The 18859-nt window shown below is 36.1% G+C and overlaps 3 protein-coding genes across 5 annotated transcripts in view; 1 reads left to right on the top strand and 2 right to left on the bottom strand.

The window, feature by feature from the left end:
* The window catches only part of mts (microtubule star), a 99328-nt gene that overhangs the window by 48465 nt on the left and 32004 nt on the right, over positions 1-18859 (bottom strand). The gene's annotated exons all lie outside the window — the stretch shown is intronic.
* On the top strand, positions 259-6201 carry l(2)10685 (lethal (2) 10685). Of its 3 annotated transcripts, none has more exons than XM_053754309.2 (11): positions 259-463; positions 570-756; positions 1135-1393; positions 1632-1810; positions 2064-2192; positions 2548-2731; positions 3114-3234; positions 4307-4431; positions 4992-5129; positions 5646-5797; positions 5883-6201. In XM_053754309.2, exons 1-10 carry the CDS (start codon positions 377-379, stop codon positions 5791-5793), a joined length of 1557 nt encoding a protein of 518 aa, XP_053610284.1. In that variant the 5' UTR covers positions 259-376; the 3' UTR covers positions 5794-5797; positions 5883-6201. The 3 variants fall into 3 exon arrangements, with proteins under 3 accessions (XP_053610284.1, XP_053610283.1, XP_053610282.1); XM_053754308.2 differs by having other exon boundaries at positions 5646-5801; XM_053754307.2 differs by having other exon boundaries at positions 5646-6201.
* MFS3 (Major Facilitator Superfamily Transporter 3) lies at positions 6195-18447 on the bottom strand. The gene is made up of 11 exons (XM_053754311.2): positions 18143-18447; positions 15800-15996; positions 13994-14087; positions 12154-12302; positions 11739-11886; positions 11092-11261; positions 10502-10651; positions 9582-9714; positions 9113-9268; positions 8734-8819; positions 6195-8386 (listed from the first exon to the last, which is right to left on the bottom strand). Exons 1-11 carry the CDS (start codon positions 18174-18176, stop codon positions 8210-8212), a joined length of 1494 nt encoding a protein of 497 aa, XP_053610286.1. The 5' UTR covers positions 18177-18447; the 3' UTR covers positions 6195-8209.

Raw genomic sequence — 18859 nt, 5'->3', positions numbered from 1 at the left:
GACATAATCTGGGTGCGATAGTCATTAGTGCGATCACACGTTCCCGTGCGATCATCCCTTGGAATTAATAGGTACTACCCAAGTAGTTTTACCGTGGTTTTACCTATGTATTTTATGTATGTTTTAACTACATAGATATATAAATTTCAGACTAGAATATAGCCGGAAGCGCGGCGGGGCGGCGGCGCGGTGGCATTAAGCTTTTTCCTTTTCCCTTAGTGAAGTTTCATTTGTCATTGTCATTAGGTATGATATAAGACTTTGACATTACAATTTAACTTAACCTAAAAATAATAAAGAAATCGAAATATCGAAATAAATTTATTTCCTTTCATACTTTCAATATCAAAGTACTTTTTTAAAAGTAGATATCAAAATGTTCAATGCTACTACGGTACATAAAAACATCTCGTGGTGTAGTTATTTAGTAATCCAAACGCGCCTCAAAACCAAAACACACTGGGTAGGTTATTTAATTCACCAAAATATTTCCCAAATACTTAAACCTGGTATCTATGTACTTAAAATTAATTTAGTATATTATATTTATTGGTAATCCAATGTTGCAGGCTAAATTAAAGAGAAAAACAAGCCCAAAGTACAAGGCTTTGGACCATTTCGATGATTTCTATGGGTCTGTATTTGGACCAAAATGGGAGCCAATGCGAGAAGCAATGCTTCGCCGAAATAAATATGTGGCTGTCGTAAACAACTATGGAAATACTGAGGAAACTATGGATTATCTCATCAACAGAGGTATTACCATATCCTTATAAACTAGCTGTGTAACAGTTTCTGAGATAAGCACATTAAACAAACAACTACCTATAATAAACTTTACTTATAATGAATTTGTAAATTCATTATAAGTATAGTTTAACATGTCATAAAACTACCATTTATTTAATTATTTGTAAAATTATAAGAAAATAAATATCTCTTCACCAGTGGATCTGAATGGTAGAAGAAAGTGGAATTAGGAATAAATTAAAATGAGGATGTATAGAATACACCATTCATGGTCTTTTGAAAGGCGTGCATGGGGATATAGATCCAACATTTGGAAAATTTTAGTATTGTGTTATTATTATAAGATCACACATTTATAATATTTTAATGGCTTTACTATTTTAGGTGCACATTGCTTGAAAAATCTAATATCTATACAGAATGATTTCCACAAAGAATTTCAACCCAAGGTGGAAAAATCTGGAGAAATGAAGAGTACAGAAGAAAAATCAGATAAAAAACTAGAAACTTTTGCAAGTCGCCTGCAAAGTGAAGATATAGCCAGCGTTTACCCTCAGAAAGACAGTGCTCCTACTAGATTGGATCTAGCTGATATTTCATTGAATTCCAGAGAATCTTTAATGTTGTCTACTGAGGAAACAAAGTAAGTAAAGTCTTATGATATTTATGTCCAAAAAAGTTATATAAAATTTGTTTCTTTAATAAAAGATGTTATCACATTTCAAAAGATTTTTCGATCACATAAGGTTAAAATATTAATGAGGTTTATTTTTTATACTAACCTTGGAGTTATTTTTTAAACACAATTTGAACATACATTACAAACTTCTAAAACAAAAATCCCTAAAAACCTTATAATAACATGTTCTATTTCCCAACAGAACACCGGCCAACGCAACATTAGACAAATCAATTGAAGAAGCAACTATAGACACATCCCGGATCATTGACCCGTCTTTGGGGCTGACATCAGAATCTCTGTACCAGTACATACCGGCCACTAAGCTGAAGGGCATGGATGACTGGCTACCAGAGTCACTACACTACTCTTTTTATACCAGTGTGTATCCTTGATTTCATATGTGCAAAAGTGGAGCAGATTGAACAGCTTCCATGAATTTCCTTTTAAAAAAAAACCACCAAAAAAATAAGACTGGGCAAAAAATAGATTAAAAAAATATATATTTTGGGGCAATATTGATGAAATTTCATCAAAATCAGCCCAGCAAGTTAGTTGAGATAGTGTGACAGATAGATAGACCTTTGCATTTATAATATTACTAGTACAGTGTGGATATTGATACTTGTTCCAGAGGGTAAAGATTTTCCGCTAGTAATTGAGCCGGAAACAGAGATGACGTTCCCGGAGCATCTGAAAGTGTACACGTATGAGATGGATAGCGAGTGGAGCATGTTCCCAGAACCCAGAAGATGTAACACAGGTAATTTACCTACAACTTTGATTAATTTGAAATGAAGCTTTACAATTTTGAGGATTCTGCTGTAAAGTTGTCATTGTTCTGATGTGAGTTGATCTTGGGAATGTTATTGTCTTGTTATTGCCTATCGACTGATAGGGCTATGTGTCCCTTAATCAATTAAAAATGACTGGTTATCTAAATGGCTATATCATTAACCGCCACATTTCAAAGTCGACGGGAAAAATTACAAGTACACTCACAATGAAATAAAAAATCAAGCACTTTAATTGAAATAAATCTAAACTTAACATTATATTTTATTTAAAAGGTACCTAAATTGATAATCTAAAAAAATAGACCAAAACCACTTTCGCAGGGGTGTTCAACTATTACCCAATGGACTGCGGCAGCGTGTTGTCGGTCCTGGCGCTGTGCCTGCAACCCGGCGACCGCGTGCTGGACCTGTGCTCCGCGCCGGGCGGCAAGGCGCTCGTGGCGCTGCAGACGCTGCTGCCCGACCTCCTCGTCTGCAACGACGTGTCCATCTCCAGGACCAACAGGTAACGAAAGAATGGTAAACATGATATGGACTGTTTCAATGTGTTATATGGGCTTTTCTTCTCAGCAGTGGTCGTTCGGAATGTAGTTTGTAGCTTTGTGTACTAGCGGGAGCAGTTTTTTTTCAGGGGTGAAAGGTACCCTATGTCCTTCTCCGTACTTAAAACTGTATGTATATAAAATTTCAAGAAGATTGGTTGAGTAGATAAATCCTGTCATCCTGGAAAATATCTGACTCTTCCTGTCGGAAGTTGAAGCAGGCGAAGCCGCGGGCATATATTTAAACTAACAGTTTATATCGAGATACAAGAAAGGAACATACGAAAAGCAAGAAATAAGTAAAGTAAGTACACAGATGCTATTATTTTCTTCTTTTTACTTCAGACAAAAACACACTTTCCGCAACTATCTGTCAGATTTCGACAACAATGCCAAGTGGCTGGAGAGGGTGTCCTTCACCAGGGTCGACGGCAGGAGGTTCACGGATGACCAGGGGTTCGATAAGGTACACTTGGTAATGTTATTAAATTAAAAAATTGACTTTTCAAAAACTTACTCTGTTATGTCGCTGTGACGTCAGTATCACGAAGTTATTGATAACTGACGGCCCGGCTTGGCTCGGGTGAAACATAATATATTGTACACCTTAGAAATCACACTATGTATTGGTGAAAACAGTACAAAAATTCGCGCAGTAGTTCTTGAGAGAGAGAACAGACAGACGCGACAGAGGACTTTGTTTTATAACTGTAAGGATTAGTTTACTATCATGTAGCTATAGATAACTGAGAACCCGCACTGCTACTAATTTTGATGCATGATTCAAATTCAAATCATTTATTCAGATAAAGACATTCACAGGCACTTTTTTATGTCAATTTTTATAGTCCATATAGTAATTTCTCACAAGCTACAAACTACTGGCATTCATGATTAGCCCACTCTTTCTTGCGCAGTGAAAGAAAGGTATAACCCTACATTATGCCTGCTCCACACTATCGCGGAGTAGTTCGCCGAGCTTGGCAGATTCGGCATGCATTGTTGATTTGTTTTCTTTGCAGTAAATAATAGCAAAATCAAAATCAAATCATTTATTCAGAAATTAGGCCCTTATTCACGTAATAAATGATATTTACCAAAGCTACAAACTACTAGCATTTCGGAATGTCCACTGCTGAGAAGAAATGCCGAAAGAAACTCATGAAGTGCCATTTTTGAAATATAAATTTATGTATAATTTTTTATCAGTAATATAACAATGTAAGTACACAATAAAGCACATGGTCAAAAGGTATACTGAAACATATTATGATTGTGATCAAGTGCTGATGAAAGGAATATATATATATATATATATATATATATATATATATATAATTAACCAAACAAAAAAAACTTTTAATAAAAGATCGAGCCGACCAGTTCATGCAAACGACACAATCTTTACGAGCATGGAATGTGAAAATTATCTAGTTTTGTTATTTCAATTATTTTCATAATTAAGTAAATACCTTTAAATTATTTATTTTGTAAGGTTTGAAATTGAAATTATGTTTATTGTTTTACAAATCTCTCAGGTTTTAGTCGACGTTCCGTGCACGACCGACCGTCACTCAATCACAGAGGACGAAAACAACATATTCCGGCCGGACCGGATCAAGGAGCGGCTACGGCTGCCGGAGCTCCAAGCGCAGCTTTTGGCGTGAGTATACAGGTTGCGGTGCGGCCTCACTTGCAGCACTACGCTGCGTTGCGTCGCCATTTCAAGTTGAATAGTTGGTTAACCCGGTTATTATATTTGCTAGCTTTTGCCCGCGGCTCCGCTCGCGTGAATTTCTCACAAGAACCTTATAAGTTATAACAAAATAAAATTACACATTCTTGGACTCGTCCAAACGCTCCATACTAAATGAAAGTCCAACGTGACGTCATGATTAAATATCTTAGCGAAAAAAGGTATGTTTGTTCGACAGCTACCTTAAACAGCTACGTTTATGTTGATGACTTCTTAATAAAAGTTGTTTCTAAATTTTAGTTTTTTTACGATGGTTGCGTGTATTTTTATAAATTGTATATTTTTTTTAATGGACTTTCCAGCCAACTTTTGATGTTCGTGTAATGATCCTGCATCATTGATCTTAAATATATCTATTTTATTTATATAGTGTGTAGTGCATGTCTTTTACAATTTTCTGACCATGTCATCTATCATCGGGCTCATAATGTTAATTTTAATAGAGATTTTGATATGCGTTGTTGCAGCAACGCGTTGCGTTTGGTCCGCGTGGGCGGCGCCGTGGTGTACTCCACGTGCGCGCTGAGCCCGGTGCAGAACGACGGGCCCGTGCATCTGGCGCTCAAGATGGCCTTCGAACAGGACTCCGTCGTGGCTGTGGTCAAGTCAGTATTACTATGTATACGGGACACGTTGCGGGAAACGGGACGGAAAACTGAGAAAAGGCCGCCTTTCGCTCTTTTTTTATTATTATTTTCCTATAATACGAATTTAAATATAACAAATTGTAGCAGTCTTCCACGAATTAAATTAAATTGAATAAAATTGGCGTAAAATCTTTTTGGGAAAGAAAATCCACGCGGGCAAAGCCGCGAACAGAAATTAGTACCCATATATTAAAGTGTATTCATTTGTTTGTTATCAAGTCAAAACTGAGTAATTAATTTATGGCCCCGAGTTTATTACTTAAAATAGTTTAAAGAAAAACACGTGGCGATTGGTTTCCGTCCTAGAATCGGACCACTTTATATAGTAAATAGCCTTGACAGCTAATAGGCAATATCATTCCCAAATAGGCCCTAGGTCGTAAAATCACAGCCGTATATTCAAATTTAAAGTTTATTCGACTGAAGAATTTAAATGAAACGAAGCAAGTAAATTTTCACTTCTGCCATCAACAGAGACCTGACTCCGGCCTTCTCGGGCCTGAGCAGCACACTGCGGCTGTGCGCCGGGGACTCCGCCCCGCAGTACGGGCAACTGGTGACACCATCCACAGAGGCTAACTTTGGCCCCTCGTACATCGCCAGACTCGTTCGGGTTAAGTGAATTTGTAGGTAACGTTTCTCATCGATTTTTTTTTTAATTAAATTATCTTAGTAAAATTCTTTATATTACATTTGTACCTTTTGTTTTAGTTCGTGAACGTTGAAGACTAAATTAGAGAAGTGTTAAAAAAATCCGGTGTAATATCTATGGTATCGATCGTCTATAGTCTGAGAAAGTCCCAATAATTCGTATATATTTGTGGATTGCTTAATTTTTATGTCAGTCATGTTTTCACACGAGACAAAATTAAACAATTTACGATTTGCCGTAACGTTTGGCAAGCATGTGTACTAGACTCAACATTTTTCGCAGTATATATGCGAAAAAATTTATGTAATCGTGTAAAATATCTGTTATTATACCCCTTAAGTTGTAAATATGTACATAAAATAAAACAATTGTTGCTGACATAGATAGTTTTAATAGTCTTTTATAAGTACACATAACACACATGTCTTTGGTATACTATATCCAACTGCAGTTCAGTGAAAACACATACAAAAGCTATATCAAATTGACACTTAAATGGTTCACAAAATTCTCTCTAGAAAAGCATCTTTAAAAAATACTTTATAAGCATTATTTAAATGTGATTGGTAATTTTGATTTAAAAATTAACGAAACGAGCATATTCTTTTTTATCTCGTTATTTAAATGTAGTTTAAAAAGCATGTTATGATATGCATATGATATAGAATGTGATTGGTCGTACAGATTTGTTTCGTCTTTTTGTGAACTCTTTTTTTTGTGTCGCTCTTTATTTCTATTATCGACAATATTGTTCGTATGAAATGCTACAAAAAATAAAGTTTTTTTTGCTATGTGTTTACTGATAATTCATCACTGTTAACCAACTGGTAACATTGCAATACCTATAATAAAAATACGGTTATTTCGAGTGACCGGACAATAGTATACGCCCAATATGTTTCTAATCTATTCCCAAAAAGTATGGCGTAATCACATCTATTTATTTGCGTCGAATTATATTTCACCCTGGGCGATCTTTTTGTGTTTTCTAATACATCAATTAAATTGGATAAAAACACTAATGCGCTTGCTAATTTAGAAAAATACAAATAGGACTTACAAGCCTCATAATATCATTATAGAAAGTAAACCCTACAAAATATAATGAGTACATAAAATCATGGCACAATCGGCGAATCTCCAGTCATGTACTTTGTCTAAAATATGGTAAAATAAAAGTCAATAAACCTTAGCTATCGAGAAGGCACGTTGTGTGTTCTGAAACTTCAAGCCACGACGAATCATACGTTCTATGGCGCAACTTATCGCGACGTCTATCTCGATTACATAAACTGTCGCGTATCCTTTCGTTTTCATAGCAAGTGAAAGAAATAGAAATAATTAGTCATGGCACGATTGGTTTACATAAACTGTTGTACTTTCGCATATCAAAAGAAGTTCTATAGCGGGGGAAAGGGGTAGAACTATTTCGTCCAAAATTGACGAAACTTTGCACAAAGGTTATCGTATGCGGGCACGGGTTATAAGAATATAATTGAATGAAAAAATATTCTACTACCCCGTCCATATGAGAATCCATCGACGTAATCAAAAATGGAAAGAAGCAATGTTAATAAAACAATACCGAAAGTAAATACAAAATGCACTCGATAGACAAATATCTTTAATATATATCTATCAATGCTTAAAAACTATGTAAACTTTTAATTAGCTATACCTAATCGTGCTCCCCACAGTACCTATTTTACAAAATGTTAGTTTATAGCTGTCTCTTTTCTTTAACAAGACAACTAGTGTCATCTCATTTTGCTACATACTGTCTAGGAGTACCTCAATATGCACATGTATATGTAAATGACCAAGAAAATTAAAGTTATGTACATAATTCGAGTTGTTAAATAGTAGATACAAAATATAAAAAACTTTGAGAATATAATCTTGTCCAAAATACTTGAAAAATAAGTACGTACAGTCAACAGCACGTCAACCTACCCAAATTCAATGCAACTTGGTGTGCTGTTGACTGTACATATTTTTTAATCTTACATCTTAGTAAACTACTAATAAAACATTTAAAAATATTGATTGTTCGAATAAAAAAATACACTTTATTTAAGTATAAAAATACCATGATAATAATAATTTTATTAAAACTAAATAAAATACCGTAAAAAATGCATCATTATAAAAATAAATTTTCACTCAAAAAATTCAAAGGCATTTCAAAAGCAATACTATTGTATTGTACAACTAGAACAAAAATAATCTTATCTCCTCATGATAGGGTTCAAAATAAAGCGTTAAGCGTCCTTTACCTTCTAATTTAGTGTTAGGGTTCAAAATAAAATGTTAAACCATCTTCACTTAACAATTTGTTCATTTTAAACTTTATGACTTCAGTAGTATTAGATTTCAAGATAGAGTTTTAAACGTCTTTGACGTCTTCGTTAAGTGGTTTGCTCTCTGCCTTGCCCTCCTTATCCCCAGGGACTCTGTTCCAGGGTTGTTCCTCTCCGGAGCCGAAGACTGTGTATGCGATGATCTCGATCACGTAGAGACCGATTGTCACGAAGAATATCACACGCCATGCCGATATCGTTTGCTGGAATTTTTTTTTTCACTTTTTACACGATTGTTTTAAAGGAATGTTATTTTCGTGTAGGTAGGTATTGATCATGTGTTTACTAAGTATATATTCTGCTGACTTTAAAGCCAAAACTATTTGCTATTCAATAGTAGCCCTTATTGACGAATTAAGAACTAAATATTCAGACACGACAATAGCTTGATTGTTTGTAGAATCGACAAACTCACTGGTCGACTATTTAGTTCATTTGTGTCTATGCTGACTTGCCACTAGATGGCGGTAAGTCGAGAGTTCTAGCTCGCTATAAAAAAAAAACATATTTTATTATTTTCCAAACACATGTTAGAGAGGAATAGACTTACATTTCCATGAGTGAGGTAGTTGACGAAGATTGGCACGACGATACCTGGGATTGTGGCCACGCTGTTGGTCAGGGCCATTAGAGTACCTACAAAATATACATTTATATTTATAATCGATTAACTCCACACGTTGTATACATATGGTGCCCACTTTTTATCTCGAAATTCTCGACAGAGTGCAGCACTGCAGCCCCAGGACGTCAGTGTGAGTGGACCATAAATAAAAAAACAACAATTTTTCTGTCTTTTAGTTCGACAGAAAATCCACATCGAAATGAAACTGTACAAAAACATGGTATATAAAAAGAGAGAGAGAGCTCCAGAGCTGACATAGTTACCGCTGCGAGAAAAAGCTACAGAGAGAGACAGATATAGTTACCAGCGAAGTTGGGCGCGATGTCGATGTGGTTGGAGAGGAAGCCGCAGAACATGCCACCGATAGCGGTGACCCCTACCGCGGTGATAGCCACCGCAGCGCCGCGATTGCAGCCGATGAAGCACAGGGCTAGTAGGGCGACCGCTGGTACCACTGATGCTGAAAAGACAGAAAAGTTTTTCATTTCATTATTATTTATTTTTTCCGGAAGTCTCTAGCGAAGTATTTGTGGCGTAGATGATGATGTTTATTACCTTTTATTGCTTTATTTATATACGAAACGAATACGACTTGCACTACCCTGTGGGCTTTTTTAATTGAACGGCAAATGAGCTAGCAGATCACTTGATGGTAAGCGATTACCATTGCCTAACAAAGACAGAAACAACAGAAATAACAGAAAGGCTAGAAACTAACTAGTATGAAATCTATAGTAAGTAGAATTGTAAAAAAGAGTTGATATGAAACTTACCAAACAAAGTGCCAATCTTCCTGGCGGTTGTGGTGGTGATCAGGCCCTTGCCTCGCAGCCAGTCGAAGGTCTTACTGAGCGCCATGCTGAACAACCACAGTGAGAGGAACGGAAGAGCTGTGGCCGAGGCATTCTGTAAATTGTCTTTTCAGTCTATATAGGTTTACTGGTATCTAGAAAAAAAAACTTCAACCTTCCAAAGTCGCATAAGATACATAGAGACTAACATCTTTTGTTCTACGACTTTTGTCTAAACGTAATAAATACAAAAAAAAATCTTTTTTTTTAGTTTTAATGTCGTTTTTATAAAGCGTTACTCTGTGTTCGAATCCGCTACATAAAGCTACTGTGTACGTTGTCTTGTGTTGCTTGGCATACATAGAATTAAGATGAGTAGAATCTCAAATTAGATTATATGAATCTGAAAATTTATATGAAAAAAAGTCGTAGAATAAAAGTTTAAATCATCAAAACATTGATGTACCCAAGTACTTAAGTCTTTAGGAGGTTTTGCGTTTGAACCAGTTAACCTGTATAAAGAGTAAATGCGTGCGCTGTGTCCTGGTAACACTGAGCGATCAACCAATCTTAATCGTTATGATATAACAATGGCAAAAATGCAGTTCGTTAAAAAAATCTGTTTTGTAGTCTTTATAAACTTTTTTGCTTAAAAAAACGTAACAGTTAATGGAAACTAGAATGACTAGGATTCTTCCTATTTGAGAGACTACAGAATAATAAATAAAATTCAGAATACACAACAAAGTGGGTAGATGTATAATTTTCCAGGTTAAAATCGCACTTAAGTATGAAGATATAAATTTCCAAGTTCGTAAAACTGAAACGTGCACACGTGGGTAACCAAAAACGGATGAACAGGAATAAACCTTAGAGATAAGTTTCAAACACATGGCACACACCTCGGCGACGTTGAACTTGAGGACTTGCTTCATGTAGAAGGGCAGCTCGATGAGCAGCATGTACCAGCCCCAGTTGGAGCACACGTGGGACACCAGGATGGCCAGGAACGGTGGAGAAGTCAGCACGGCTTTCCATGGGATTGGCAGTTTCTGAAATGATACTGATCGATACAGTACCACGTCTTTATTCCTATATGGAGTAGTACCGAGAGTTGTGAAACTCGAAGGCCTCGTTTAACTGTATACCATAGAGCAACACGGGTCTTCCGTACCGGAAACGGAAAACCCGTGTTGCTCTATGCTACTGTATGGCTCAATAGAAGATTGAGATTAATTAGTGACAGGTTATTAGACCATCGCCTATGAGGAAAATCTCTTGTTTTGCTTATCTTTCTTCCCTTGCTTGACTTTTACAATCTTTACAAGAAGAGAAGCAGCTGGTGTTTTTTCCAAACCGGCATAAAACAAATCTGAAAACATTTTTATAGTGTATGTAAATGAGCATGCAGATTGCTCGATGATGAACAATCTTAGCTATCCATGCATGGTCCAAATTCGTCGTCTTCTCTTTATAGACAGACTATACATACCTTATGTTCAGAATGGTCGCTGGTGCTGCCGCCAAGCGAGGTGACGATCATTTCCCTCTCCTTCGCGCTGATGAGCGGCTGTTGCTGCGGCGAATCCCTAATCAAGATGGTCCACAACACCAGCCATATTGTGGACAGACCGCCCATCACGTAGAACACGCTCTCCCAGCCTGGCAAAGTAAAATTTATTCAGATACTAACGGTATAAACATAATAATGAACTCCCATCACATAAGATGTGGTTTGGATGAATCTGGAAAAAGGTTAATCCAAGGCTTACCTTTTCTCTCGCCATTTTATATGGCCTTGGATAAGTTTTATCCATTGTCTTCCCGGCTATCGAACAGCCATCTCACCACTCGTTCCTGTCTTTGAGTCGACGATTAGGCCAAGAGTTTATATATTTTGACGATATAGATATTTACTGATCGGGATATCGTGTGGATATTTTAATCTTTAACTAGCTGCTGCCCGCACTTTTGCTCGCGGTAGTCTACATTTTACCTCGATTATACATTCGAAATTTTATCAAAATCAGTCCAGAGCCGTTTATCCGTGAAAGCGTGACATACTTTAGCATTTAAAATATTGATTGCTAGCATAGATGGACAAGGATCAGATTATCATCCTTGAACTTCAGGACTCACCAACTTTAGCAGCCAGAATGCCAGCCATAAGAATGGAGATGACGGTGCCCAGGGAAGTCCCCGCGTACACCAGCGCGGACATCACGCTGCGCTCGGCTGGAGGCGCCCATTTGGACAGCAGCACGTGCATGGCCGGGAATGTTACCCCCTGGGAAATTGTATGCATAAATTAGGGCCCATTGTTTCACCAGTTTTTGATATTACATTTATGTACCTTATGTTCAAATCACCACCTTTGGCCGTTTTTAATAATGCAAAGCCTGCGTGAAGTTTGTTGCGCCTTAATTGCGCCACTGCTTCTTGACTTGAGCTTTAGAAGTCAGCAGTAGACTTAGATTTAAGTAAGATTTAATAATTCTTGTTTTAAATAAAACAGTGGTTTCCAAAAAGCTTTACTATGCCTTGCTGTACCCACCCCTCCCAAGCCCTCGGCAACTCTCATGACGATGACGCCAGCGTAGTGGGTCTCGGCCATGACCGGGGTGAGGAGGGTGCCCAGCACGTTGATGGCAACACTGAAGAACATCACCCATTTTGCCGAAAATAGCTCTGCGATGCGTGCACCTGTTAGAATAGATTTCATAAAAAATATAGGTAACTAGTTTAATGCGTACATACATACACACATCCTCACAAACTTTCACATTTATAATATTAGTAAGATTTTTTTTTCTAATACGACATCATATTATTTTTTAACATGGCGAGACGCTAGAGGTGTAACGTGTTAACGATACCTATAGTCTGCTACCAGTTTCTGTCTAATCTGGGTAAGTAGTTATTAAGTAGATTAATCTATCACAGAAGCCCTTAGAAGATTGGTACCAACGGACACTTGGGCGCGCCATGTGTACATTACGTCACCTCGAAACTCGTTCAGACAACGAGTTGTCTACGGTAGTAGTTATTGTACGTTTAATTTGTACGTCGTCCTTGGATAGGTACCTAGGTATGTCGTATGTGTCAGTGTCCATCGGACCCTCCAATTATCAAATGGTCCGAAATACAGCCAGTCTTGCCAAAACTACTATTCGGATAATCGGAATATTTTTGAATATGGAAATAGATTTTTTTAAAATCCGTTTCTGTACCATCATCGAACGCATTTCCCGCCAAATTGAAAGAAAGACCGTTTGTCTTTCTTTATTTGCTCAAACCACAGATTTAAAAATGTAATGTTTTTATATCTGTGGCTCATATGCACATAATAGTACATACAGCACCGTACAAATAAAAACAAATGCAATGCACAAATTGGTCACAAAATGGTCTCCGCTCAACATGTGCCGTGATGAGAGCCACGTCGGTGGTCATCCGCAGATGCCATAAATAAAACAAACATAATAAAAATTCTGCATTTTTTAATCATAAGTAACAAATTACTCTATTTCCAGCATTATTTACTGCCATTGATACATAATACCGGCACCATATTATCGCGGAAAAGTTTGCCCGAACTTAGACGGATTCGGCATACATTGCTGGTTATCCATTATCGTAAATAAAAGCATTTTCACAAACTACGCAATGTTCATGTATTCGCGTCGGCGTTCGATGATAGTGTGGTGCCGGCATAAAGAAAATGCCATATAAAATAAACTATCTCAATAAATTTACATAATTATCTACTAATACTGAGAGGTCAATGGCCGAAATAATAGTCTACTCGACATTGACTGAATAATAACGTCTAAACATAGACCTCCAAAAATAGATCCTATACCTATGATTATACATATTAGACAATTCATAGATAAACGTTACCGAATGTAACTTTTGGATTTTTAACATTTTGAACAACCAATCCCATAGGATGATGATGATAACCTAAATAAACTAGATGATGATTATTTTAAGACCACTTGCCATCGTGAAAAGTTAATAATCTAGCAAACACGCTTTGTTTTTTCTTTAGGTTTTAGGTACTATTTTTTTGCCACTGTGGAAACAAAGTAATCTTTCGATGAAAAGTTCCTTTTTTAGACCATGTTATCATTTTCCCTTTATGTTTTCTAAAACCAATCTATACTATAAATATGTATATGAGGTAGTTAAGCGTTTGTTAGTTTGTAGGTATGTTTGAGGCGGGAACCTAATCTCTAATCTAGCTACCAAACCGATTTCAAAAATTATATAAGAATGGTAACATATCCAAGATTGCTATAAGATATTTTATCTCAAAATTCCCACGGGAACGAAGCCCTGGGCGACATCTAGTCTCTTATACTATAAGAATAGACATAACGACGACTTACCTGGAAGTTGTGACACCAAATAACCCCAAAAGTAACAACTCAAGATCAAACCCTGGACCTCGGGCATCCAGACGAAAGGTCCATCCTCGGCGTCCTGAAATACAAACAATATTTATGTAGAACATATTACATATTTCTTTCAATATAATCCTGATCCTAAGATACAAAACGAGGTACGACCATGCCTTATTTTTAATTTCGTCTTTTGACATACCTAAATAGGTACACTACTAGTTGCTCGTAGTGGAATTGCATATTTTAATAAAATAACATATGGGTAGGTAGGTACATGAAATATTTTGAGAATAGTCAATGGGGAAAAAAGAAGTAGAGGAATTCAATACCGGCAGAGGGTGAGGCTCACCTCACCTGAGATCACGGGTGAAAGGTATCCCCTACTTCGTGGTTTTTGAAAGGTTATTTTGGTGAAAGAAGTTTCTAAATTGTCTAATGATCTAATTTATTAACCTTCAGAAACGACCCTTATCATTTGCTCGATTGGAATCGCTGAAAATACCACACGAACGTATGGATCATAAATATTGTCGTATCTTGACGACATTACAATTGGAGACTATTTGCTTCATTGACGTGTCAATACTGAATTGAATGATAACATGATTATTGAATGATAACATTTCTTGCTGGCCCCCCAGAAGTATTTAGATATGTCTAGACAAATCATACTCACCGCAATTCAATATTATGGTTTGGAATCCAACCAAAAATATCATCAGTGTGTATTGTGAACTACTGAAAGTTAATATAATTCAAACTTTTTGATCTAAATTTAGACTCAAACTTTAGATTTGCTAATGATTGACACACGGCATTTTTCTGCGAGAGCCATTAATGGCCTGCTGTTACGTTATGATATTGAAAAGTAATAATATTTTGCTTAGAATGAATCGCCCTATTTGATTTTGGGGTTGCTAATTAAGCTGAAGACAACAGCTTTGGAACACACTAGGTACAACTCGATAAGAGGTCCGATTCCCGTCCCAATTTGAGAGTGAAGTCGAATTACAACATGAAAATTTTTATTCTCATTTCTTTTGCTCCCGTTAATGGCTACTTAATAAAGCTTTCTTAAAATAACATAATGGCAATTGAGTCCAGAATCGAAATAACGAACCACAAAATTCACGGTTTATTATGGTTGACCTGGTTGTCTCGCTAAATATAACACGCCTGATTCGCAAATACACCGCTTATCTCAAAATTTCTTGTGCAAATATATTGCTTTTATCAAACATCTAAATGGACTAATCTTTACCTACTAGCCGAGTTATCATGTTTGTGTGAAAAAAAAAACTTCATGTACTATAATTATATAGGTACTATTAGGGTTTGAAAACTTTATTTGACAAGTCGGTAATGCCCGTTGCGACTTTGAATCAACTTACCTACTTTAATAAACCTCTACCTACGCGTTTGGACCGGGCTATTTGCCATAAATCCCACAAGGAGAAATAATGAAATAAAAATAACATTATTTATTTCGGATCACTCCTTATTGATTATATCTAACAAAAAAACATTACTACGGCTACCTACCAAACAGAATGGTTGTTTATGGATTCTGACCGCATGTACTTGACAACAAATCCGGTTATGGTAACCCTAGCCTACCCTATAAGAAAAACTTTGTACTCGTTGAAAGGCAAATTATAGATTGAGTAAGAAAACTACAAGATAAGGATAATAATGGATTATTGTCTGTTATTTATAACCTCCAATAGATATTAATAATATTTTATTGTCCAATATGTTATCATATTTATAAGAAAATAATGTTATGTCTACCTCAACAGCAACAGTCCCTCCACATGAGCTGTTTTCAACAGCAGCTGCTGCCACCGTCTTCTCCCCGGTGAGACTCTTTATGGCAGTGTTGTTCAGCATGCTGACCATGGTGACTGATAGGTTGACCTTCAGCCCGTAGATTATGGCCATCCCGATCGACCCCAGCACCGCCAAGATGTAACGGGCGGGTAGACATCCTACGAAACAATGAACCAATTTAATTATTCGTGGTTACTGAAAGTATTACTTATACTATCATCAATAAATCATCAATAAACTTGAATATATATATCAAGTTTTGTTTTCTAAAAAGGATGCTCGTAAGGATAACAAAAGTCAACCGAGATAAAGTTATGTGGTAAGGTAAGGATTCACATATTGATAGGATACGGTATATTTAGTGTTGTGTGGACAATGGTAGGAGTATGTCTGTATATATTTTCATACAGAATTATTAATATCATACCATTTAGTGCACGTGGAAAACGGAATGAGGAATCTTAAATCTTATTTTGTTACCTTAATCAAAAAAGAATCACGCGTAACTACTTAGATACTAAAATTATGGGACTCCATACGACCGTCGAACGAGTGCGTATCCTGTGCTTACCAGCTTGTATAAATTTTCTGGTTTCCAAATTAGTCAGGGCAATGACCGTTTTATTTGTAGTCGTAAAAGAGACGTATACTTTATATCGTAGATACAAATAATGTAATTCGAACGCCATAGCGCGCAATAAAATAGGTAGAATAAATACTCTATTTAACTTTTTACTAAGTAATATTTCAATGAAATAAATTTATTTTCTTTTAATTGAAAGACAACTTTTAAAAATACAAATGATGTAATTTTATTTTTAATACATTTTAGGTAATTACTAGGTATATTTTACTAGTTATCAACATATCTGAACTGCTAAGTATATGTACCTATTACGCTTTTGTGTAATTTTAATACGAAAACCTGTGTGACATTAATTTTCAAATCTTAGTGGCGTCACAAATGTTGGGAGTCAAAAAGCGTTTCATAAAGCGTGCTTGAGAACAAAAAAAATCGAAATGTTACCTAAATAAAATTGATCGATTAAAGTAACATTTGACTACTATAAAGTAGTCAGCGGAACTAATCCCTATGAATCACTATCGTTTACATTTTAATCTGTTATGGAAATAAATACCCATTTATTTGATTGAATTGTTTATAAATGATAATGATCTAAATACCTATTGTTAACCTTACCAACACATGGCGAGATACGAGCACCTACTAGGTAAGTATGCGTCTAATACATGTCTAAAATATAGACAGGAATTTAATTAGTTGGGTATTTAAGTATTCGCATTTTACCTTGAGCCTTGAACCTTACCTGTACCCGATACCATAGTGTAGGTTCACAGTTTCCTCATGATTATTACATTAAATTTATTGTACCTAATTTTAGTTATTTCATAAATCAATATGGCTCATTTGAGGAATAACAACTAGAGAAACTAAACGTAACGTTAAATATTACTTAAGTATACCAAGTTTTATAATAAAAAAATCTCTGTATTGTTATGCAACTCGGTTACTTATTAGTAGGATGAAATAAAGACTATTATAAAGATAAATTATTGTATATTGAAAGATATATTATAAATGGGAAAGTTTGTGTGTATGTTTGTTACTCTTTCACGCAAAATCTATTGTGTATACTGGACAGATATTGTTATGAAATTTGGTAGCACGGCTAGCATATAACCAGGAATAACATAAGTTACTTTTTATCCCAAAATTCCCACGGGAGTGAAGCCCGGGGCGGAGCTAGTTGAATAATATATTTGGCACTTGATAATTTGAATCATTTTAATGTTCTAACAACGTCCTCTGTAGCGGTCGCCAGACGCCGACTCGCTAAAAGAATCGACAACTAAACTAAGTACTCGTACTTTATAAAGATGTTAGTTATTTGATTTGACAAGTAAGTACCTAGGTAGCTTTATCACTATAGGTAAATCAATTCTTTTAGGAGCGTTATTACTTAGGTTACGTTACTATTATTATACTTCGCGGATTTTCTCCATACGATTTTATGATCTTCCAACCTAGTAGGTATTTTTTCTTATAATAAAATAAATAGATAGCATTTGACCGGAACTTCTATTCCTTTGAATTTGACGGAAGTCCTTTGACTTTCTTGGAGTCGACGATAATATAATTTATTTCACTACTACTGGTACAAAAACAAGATATTTTTCAGAATGCCAAACGTTTGAAAAAGCTTATACATATAATACAACATAACATCGCAGAGAATTAAGCAATACATTTTTGTATTTATAAGTGCTAATGTAACTACTCACGTCCCAACACATTTCCTTTTGCCGGCACGTCCATTTTCAAAGTTCGCACCAACTCGCCAACAACTTTTAATTCCCAAAAATATACGTCGAAATTAAATAATTTTAATGCCGCGCAACCAAATTATAACACTACGTCAGCCACACAACTACAATATTATAATTCAACACGCTTCACTCATGTTGTAATCGTTGCCCAGTCTGAGTAAACCGAATCGTGTTATTTACTTTATATTACGAGAAAACGCGTGGTCGACGTGCATCCGGGCATGGTGTCCAGAACCGATTACGGTACTCTCGTCCTATTTGAGCTTTCGCGCTTTCCAAGGTGACCTTCAAAACACACGGGCGGGATCGATGAAAAGGAAATGTCCTCTGAATTTCAGAAAAAGATTTCAGCGTCCTGCTTGCGTGGTCGAACTGTGGTCCAATTTAATTTATACCTATTTATATGTTACAACTATTGGTAAATACAAGCACTTAGCTAAAAAGTATGGGCTCATATAAATGGCCTACCTAAAAAGCTTAGGTCCGCGGCATTCGCAGTTAGGAGAATCAGACAACTGACGGACGTGGCGACTGCTAGATTAGTTTACTTTAGTTATTTTCATAGCTTAATGTCTTATGGGATACTACTTTGGGAGACTATTTTCATTTTACAAAAAAGAGCAATGCGTGCTATATATGGTTTGAGGAAAAGGGATTCCCTTAGAGATTTTT

This window comes from Plodia interpunctella, chromosome 14, assembly GCF_027563975.2.
Source record: "Plodia interpunctella isolate USDA-ARS_2022_Savannah chromosome 14, ilPloInte3.2, whole genome shotgun sequence".
NCBI classification, from domain to species: Eukaryota; Metazoa; Arthropoda; class Insecta; order Lepidoptera; family Pyralidae; genus Plodia; species Plodia interpunctella.
Note: the sequence above shows the minus strand (reverse complement) of the source record. Positions and strands in the feature narration are given on the sequence as shown.